Source organism: Balaenoptera physalus (assembly GCF_965194825.1).
Source record: "Balaenoptera physalus genome assembly, chromosome: X".
Taxonomy (NCBI): Eukaryota; Metazoa; Chordata; class Mammalia; order Artiodactyla; family Balaenopteridae; genus Balaenoptera; species Balaenoptera physalus.
This window is the reverse complement of record NC_138903.1, coordinates 121339493-121347823: the sequence shown is the minus strand read 5'-3', so window position 1 is coordinate 121347823 and position 8331 is coordinate 121339493. Positions and strand designations below refer to the sequence as shown.

At 38.2% G+C, this 8331-nt stretch overlaps 1 protein-coding gene across 1 annotated transcript in view; it reads left to right on the top strand.

Moving 5' to 3' along the window:
- The first annotated feature begins 2638 nt into the window (after positions 1 to 2638).
- Positions 2639 to 8331, top strand: part of MCF2 (MCF.2 cell line derived transforming sequence) — a 71001-nt gene continuing 65308 nt past the window's right edge. Inside the window, exons 1-3 of the mRNA XM_082445299.1 lie at positions 2639 to 2744; positions 6962 to 7076; positions 8209 to 8299. Coding sequence (XP_082301425.1) covers positions 2720 to 2744; positions 6962 to 7076; positions 8209 to 8299 — 231 coding nt within the window. The 5' untranslated portion in view covers positions 2639 to 2719. The remainder of the gene's footprint in view (positions 2745 to 6961; positions 7077 to 8208; positions 8300 to 8331) is intronic.

The following is an 8331-nucleotide window of genomic DNA, read 5'->3' as shown; positions in this document are numbered from 1 at the left end:
TTCCTGCTGTCTTCTCTCCTTTCGGTCTGTTTCCAACCCAAAACTTGATCATTTTTTAAATTAATTAATTAATTAGGTTGCTCTGGGTCTTAGTTGTGGCTCACCAGCTCCTTAGTTGTGGCAGTTGGGCTCCTTAGTTGTGGTATGCATGTGGGGTGTAGTTCCCTGAGCAGGGCCCCCTGCATTGGGAGCGTGGAGTCTTAACCACTGAGCCACCAGGGAAGTCCCTGATCATTTCTTAAAGTAGTAACATCTTCTCTTTTAACCATTTCTTTTAATTGAGGTGTAGTTGATTTACAATACTATGTTAAGTTTCAGGTGTGCAACATAGTGATTCACAAGTTTTAAAAGTTATACTCCATTTATAGTTATTCTAAAATATTGGCTGTATTCCCTGTGCTGTACAATATATCCTTGCAGCTTATTTATTTTATACATACTAGTTTGTACTTCTTAATCCCCTACCCCTATCTTGCCCCTCCCACCATCCCTCTCCCCACTGGTTACAACTAGTTTGTTCCCTATATCTGTGAGTCCGTTTCTTTTAACCATTATTTTATCCTTTTTTGTTAGTGTGTAAATGTCATTTTGTTGGCATAATTGTGGGAGACATTTTATGATAGTGTGTTTTCCTTATATCTATGGATTTTACCTGTTGTCGGATCTCAGAGAATGTAAGGGGCCTTGGAAAGCATTTGTTGTAGTACCCGCAGAGGGTAGTGAGCTGAGGGGTAGGGAGTGACTTGCCCCAGATCCCAGAGCTGCTCAGTGCCCGAGCCAGCACTGGGCCCAGGTCCTCCCATTCCCAGCCCTCGGCCTTTTATTTTATGCCCTGATGCCTCTCTGATTATGTGAATGGATTAAAAAAAATTGTAGAGTAAGTAGCCATAGTTTCTGTAACTGTGCAAGAGCCTGAATGGTATGGGAGGAATCAGGTTGCAGATATTAGTGCTTCCAGATCTGCCACATGACATAAAATTTATCCATTTATGTTGATAGCTATTTCTACTGATCAAAGCAGGGGAGAAAATTGGGTCTTATTATGTAGGAATATTTTAATGCCTAATGCTCTCATCTAAACGGTAGAACACATTTGGGGCATTGCCACTTGTGCAGGCCTCTGAGAGCAGAGAAAGTTCTACTCCTCTTTGCACTATCCCCATCTCATCCTTCCTTCAGGTCTCCAGGCGTAAAAATGTCAGTATATGACACATGTTTGTGACTGTCATAAACACATGCTTTTATCAGAGGAAGCATGTACCATTGTAAAAATAACTGCTTTTGGCAGTTTGGGTTGTGAAGACTGGGACGTACCAGGAGCCTAATTTTTTAAAATTACAAGACATTTTTAGGAATTGATTTTTATGTCCTGACAAATGGTGGATTTTTAATGGCATGTTTCTTATGAAAAATAAATTTGTCAGTGAATTTATGTTTCAAATCATGTGTGTGTGTGTGTGTGTGTGTGTGTGTGTGTGTGTGTGTGTGCTTGTGTGTGTGTGGCTCTGTAACAGAGGCCCTATTCCACTGTCTGGTGTGGGTCATTGAGAACTTGTCTGTTCAGGGCCCTTGAGCAGGATGGGCCCTGATCCACCACCTCCGTATGGTATGATCTGAAGAGCACTAAGAAGGGTAATGTGTCACCAGTCTGACACCACCAGAGACCAGGTCTTTGAAGGCCCTGTGTATCAGAGGGCAAGGGGAAAATATGGTTTCTCTGAGAGATGTCACAGGCATTAAAACCAGCAATCCAAAATAGCTGAGTTTGATGACCCATTTTCTTTTAAAAAGTTATCCTTGCTCATGGACCAGAGGCAGGTAGTGAACTTTGACCTGGGGCCCCTGTAGAGTTCACTAGAATCGAACATTACAAATTAGCACTTAAGATCTGGGACAACTAAAACATATTGAACATCACATGGATGTGTCCCACCTCTAGTGGTCAAAGATGAGTTAATAGGCTGCTGTTCATGGAACACTGACTCTTAACGCCAGTTATCTTGCATTTGGTCGGCAAGGCACCCTGTGGGGTAGATGTTATTATGCCCAGTTTACAGATAAGGAAACTTGAGGCTCTGAGAGGCTAAGTAGCTTGTACATGTTTATACAGCCAGTAAATGCAACAAGGTGGGATTGGAATCTAGGTTTCTCACATGCTTAACCAATACTTTGTACTTGCTCTCTGACATTTTTCCTGACCTGTAAGATGGGATAATAATACCTTTCTCCGGGTTATTTTGAGGATCCAATGCGATAAACGATCCGAAAAGTGCTTTGTAATCGCTAATAAAGCTTTGCAGAGTGAAAGGCATTATTAGAAGTAAAAGACACTATGCCAGTGTCTCTACGTGACTATCTACCCTTTAGATAAATAAATCTGGATGTCCTGGAGTTTGGACCTTTGCCCCTCGCTTTCTGGTGAGGGAGAGTAGTTTATGTACCGGGCGTAGATTCTGAGAACAAGGACACTGGTCCTACTTACCCACTGATATTGTCCAGAGTGTGATTTCCTTCTTATGTGGCTGAGAGGAATAAAGAGAAGGTCAGCAGTGCGTCTGGGGACGCAGATCTGCGGGACCCCCAGAGTTCTTTTCGGCACGATGAGAAATCATGTGTGCGTTTCTGGCTGTCCTCTAACGTGCCCGCTGTTTCTCTCCCTTTCTCGTTTGTCATAGAAACCGAGGTGCTCCTCCGTGTGAAGGACATCAGCCATTTCTTAATGCAAGACATTGCCTTCCTGTCTGGTAAGCAGACTTTTTCATATATTTAGACCAGGTAAATGTTTGAATCTATTAGCAAAGTTAGTTTGGTCCTTCTTATGTAAGTGGCTGTATAATTTTTATATTTTAATAAACATTCATACATTGTGCATGTAGTTGCTAAAAAACGGACATTTTGAGAATAACTAGAGGTTTGAAATATGTTTAGATATGTGTTTAAAACCAGTCTTACCAGTCTTGTATATTGGACGTTTGGACAAGTCTTCAGCAATCTGTGATGGGCGAAAGTGGAATACATCTCCTAGGTGGGTGCAGGCTGAGTGAGAGGGTAGCCATTCAGGTGGCCTCTTTGAGGTTTCCCCCTCCACCATAGCGCTGATGACTTAAATGTTCATTACAAATGCTACAAGTCACCCTAATTAAGCAACATGTATTAAGTTTTTTTTTAAAGGATTTCATTTACACATGATAAAAAAGTTTGCTTTTCTAAAATATGTATAGGTATTTGTATATGTATATGCATTTGTATATAATTTCTAAAAATTGTGATGAAATACACATAACATAAAATCTACCATCTTAACTATTTTTTTCTTCTTTTTTAATGAAATTTATTTTATTTATTTATTTATTATTTTATTTATTTTTGGCTGCATTGGGTCTTCATTGCTGTGCACGGGCTTTCTCTAGTTGCGGCGAGCCAGGGCTACTCTTCGTTGTGGTGCGTGGCCTTCTCATTACGGTGGCTTCTGTTGTTGCGGAGCACAGGCTCTAGGCGCACGGGCTTCAGTAGTTGTGGCGCATGGGCTTAGTTGCTCCACGGGCATGTGGGATCTTCCTGGACCAGAGCTCGAACCTGTGTCCCCTTGCATTGGCAGACGGATTCTTAACCACTGTGCCACCAGGGAAGCCCATTTTTAAGTGTACATTTCAGCGGCATTAAATACATTCACATTGTTGTGCAACAATCACCACCATCCATCTCCAGAACTCTTTTTGTCTTATAAAACTGAAACTGTGTACCTGTTAAAAAAATTACCCCTCATTCCCTCCTCCGTCTAGCCCCTGGCAACTACCATTCTACTTTCTGTCTCTAGGTATTTGACTATTCTAGGTGCCTCATATGAGTGGAATCATTGCTGTATTTGTCTTTTTGTGACTTGCTTATTTCACTTCGCATAATGTTCTCAAGGTCTTTCTATGTTGTAGCGTTTTTCAGAATTTCCTTCCTTTTTAAGGCTGAATAACATTCCGTTGTATGGATGGACCACATTTGTTTATCCATTTATCCATTGATGGACACTTGGGTTGCTTGCACCTTTTGGCTATTGTGAATAATGCTGCTCAAAAGAATTACATATTTTTAGAGATATAGCAATGGGAAACCACCCTTGTCTTTTTAATTTGGTCAGATATCTAGGGAAGGCTTTGCCTAAAGACAAGCAGATTCCTTTCAGGTGTTAGAGTAACTTGAACTATGCCATTAAACATTATATTTATTGTATTAAACAGATAAGAAGAATTTACAAGTATATGCATTGTTTGCATGAAAATCCTTCTTAGGTGTTGAGAGTACAAGAGACCATCTTATTCCTTTTAAGTAGTTTAATTATTTCTTCTGAAATGATACCTACATGCTCGGTTTAATAAACAAACATTTACTTTACAGATGATCCTAATTGGACACTTCAATCTGGCCTCTGCTTTAATGATTATAATTAGTGGTAATTGTGGTGACTTAATTAATGTGGTTTTATGTTTTATTTTATAAGTGGTATAAATGTGTGATATGCTTTCACTGTTGAGATTCAGGGATTTTACTGAAGCTTCTTAGTTTTTTTCCAACTGTGTTCCAAATAGAACCACCCTCAGGACCTGTTCCCAGACCTAGGTCCCGCTCCACAACTTCTTTCCTTATCTGATTTTTGTAGTTGTTTTCAAAAATGCTTATGCCTATCATTTCTTTTGAAGAAAGAGTTCCCAATGGGAAAAATACTGAAAACCTCCCAATTTAGAATATAAATAGCTCCCTTGTTCTTTTCTTGCATGTTTACTACCTAGTATAGCACTTGTAGGTACTCAGCGGTAATAACGGTTTATAGATTAGTCAATGACAATCTGTCCTTAACAAGAACCAACATTCTTTCCTTTGACAGGTATAGTTTGCCTAAGTGTTGCTTGGCAAGTCTAAGTTATATTATATATAATATATATATAGAGAGAGAGCATTATAGGTTATATATTATTTATATTCCTAGTTCTACACCATACGGTACCTATAGAGGCCCTTTGTTTCATGATTGGCTAATCTCTTGGTTCATAGTTGTACAGTTTCTCCTTTGAGTTCCTTTAAAATTCTTGGGTGGGTGCCATCATTTTTCATGATTATTTTTCTTCATCCTGCTCTTTAAGTCTAGAATGTTATAAAGATTTATCATCATTTGATTTATTACTTTGGTCTAGTTTGATTCAACAGATACTATGGGAATGGGGACCTCCCTTCAGTTTCCGTTGGTAAAGATTAAGGCAAGGAATGAATTTGATCTTTCCCAAGTACACTTGTGTAGAATATGTGTTCTGCTTTTGTTGGATGGAGTGTTCTAGAAACGTAAATTAAGTCACAGTGCTGAGATTGTTATTCGGGCGTACTGTTTCCTAGTGAACTTCCTGTCTACTTGTTCTGTCACTTATTGAGAGGGGTGGTGAAATTTCTGACTAAAATTCTGGATTTGTTTATTTCTCCTTGCAGCTCCATCCATTTTTGTTTCATGTATTTTGAAGCTCTGTTATCAGATACATGAGCGCTTAGGATTGTTATGTCCTCTTGATGAATTTACTGCTGTTTGATTATCAAATGATCTTCTTAATCTTGATTCTGAAATCTTCTTTGTCTAAAATTAGACACCTTCCTTTTGACTACTTAGCATGTTATATCTTTTTCCATCTTTTTGCTTTTAATGCATTGTGCCTTTATATTTAAAGTATGTTTCTTGTAGGCAATATATAGTTGTGTCTTGATTGTTTTATCCAATTTGACGATCTCTAACTTTTAATTGGGGTGTCAAAATCGTTTACATTTAATGTGATTATTCATGGCTCAGTTTAAAACTATCATTTACTATTTGTTTTCTATTTGTCCTATTCTTCGTTTTTTTCCCTCCATTTTTGCTTTCTTTTGGAATTAGTTGCTTTATCATTCTACTTTCTCTCCTTTGCCTTTGTCATAGTTTTATTGCATATTGAATTTTTTTATATCCTGTACCTTTATTCACTTAAATTTAGCCAAATGAGAATTACAACTAAACCTCTCAAAAAATTTCTTTTAGCAAGCTAAATTCAAAGGCCACCGTACAACTTTCCTCCTAAAATAATCTTTCAACTTCCATTTAGCACTAATATGTATTGAGCACCCACTCTTTGCCCAGGTGTTAGGCTGACTACAGAGTGGGACCTTAGGCACATCTAAGGCTCATCCCTGCACTAAGTGGCTTTCATTCTCAACCCTCCAGGCTGCGTAGAGGGCTGTGGAGTGGGGTGCACACTGAATTTTAACCCATGGAGAATTTGTGGTCTTTCTGTCTTTGCATTAGTAAGATTCCTATTCCATTGTTGGTATTATTGCTTATATTGTTTCTTCCACCAATCCGTTAGAACATCACTTATTTCCTATAGCTTGTATCCTATACTGTTTTCATGCTCACCATGACTCTAAGTGGTCAGTTTTATCAAGGTTTCCACTTGTTATCAAGCTGTCAGTGACTCACTTTGAATTTAGGCTCATAACACTGGTATAGAAACAGTTATTTCCCAATACCCATGGTTGTCCAATATGAGTGATCAGCTCTATTTTCAACTGCATTTATTATACATATTCTGTGAAATTTTTTCTCATTTTGCCTTCTCTACTCCCTCCCTCCCCTCTTTCTTTCTTTTTCTCTCTTCCTTCCTCCCTCCCTCCCTCCCTCCTTCTCTTTCTTCCTTTCTTTTCTTCTTTCTTTCTTTCTCTCTGTCTCCCCCCCTTCCTCCCTTTCTTTCTTTCTCCTTTTTTATTTCAAAACCACCCTGCCACTTTTTAGACTTCAGCAGGAGCATGGTGCCGTTTTGGTTTCTGTGGAGATCATCATCCTTATAAAAGTTGCATTGGCTCCAGACTGTCTTCTAACCACCCCTCTCAAATCTAAAATCCTCTTTCTTACATTGTTGTCACATAAATGCTAATTTGGTTTTTTATACTATTTTAGGTGGCCGGGGAAAGGACAATGCTTGGATCATTACGTTTCCGGAAAATTGTAATTTCAGATGCATACCAGAAGAGGTGATAGCAAAAGTGCTGACTTACTTGACGTCTGTTGCAAGGTATAGCATTTCATTACATTTTTTTTCAGTTCGGTTTCTATTGGCTACCCATTTGAATGTAGTAACAGGAAAATGGTGTTTTAGTGTGGCTTTTGTTATTGTAAATGATCATAAGACTCCCCTTCAGAGTAGATAAGAAATAACTTAGAAGGGGAAGCTGACAGCTACCTAAATTGCTATAAAAATTATACTGAGGATCTATGAAAACCAAATTGGGGGCCTAGAAGTATTTGTCCCCATGCAGAAGAACATAGGTTAAAAATGATGATCATACATAAAGCCTTTAATTCGCCTAAAAGGAACTCTCACTAGCCAGTAGCTAGACAGCTATTCTTCATTGCTTCCAAGGATAAAATAAGAAGACTGAAAGTTAAATAGACTCAAAAGTGATATTGGAATGGATTAGGAGTTACTTGATATTAGAAATCATTTGAGATGAGAATGCTTTAAGGGGAGAGTTTCAAAAGCTTCCTTAAAGATTTTATTTAGGTTGAAAACAAATTTTTTAAAGGAAACATTTTCTGGTTATTAATCCTGAAGACTAAGAAGGCAGGAATCTAAGATCATAATATTGTGAAGAACCTCATGAACAAAAATCAAATCCCAGAAAACTAAATTTACACTGCACCCCTTAAAGCTTGAAAGTGGTCTTTTTAGGGCAAATGAAAGTTTTATTATCCATTACACTGCCTTCCCTCAAGGAGCAGGCAAGAGGTAGGGATATGTATTTAACAGTGTTTTTCTGAATGAATGAATGAATGAATGAATGAATGGATCATTGACTCCTGATGGATTGCCATGAAGTTACATCTGACGTCATGAAGGACAGCTGTCTATAAGGTTTTCCCATGCCCCAAATCGTAGTATTCCGAATCCATTTTAGTGGCCTACCTGCATGACACTATTACTTGCCTATTTAAAAGATTGACATTAGTGACAAAAAAGAAATTTTAAATAGTGAGTAGTGGAATATGGAATTAAATTGGCTTTCCATTGTAGCACTTTGTGATAACTTTCCAAATCTGTCTTCAGGCAAGGCATCACATGTAAATGAAATAATCAGAAGTAAGGACATATCTAGCAAAGTTGGGTTATTACTAAGAAAAACAGAGTATTTCCTCTCATCTTGTAGGCAAAATGGATCTGACTCCCGATTTACCATTATTCTTGATCGAAGACTGGATACCTGGTCTTCTCTCAAAATCTCTCTCCAAAAAATCTCAGTGAGTACCAATTTATTCTACAGTAACTTCTT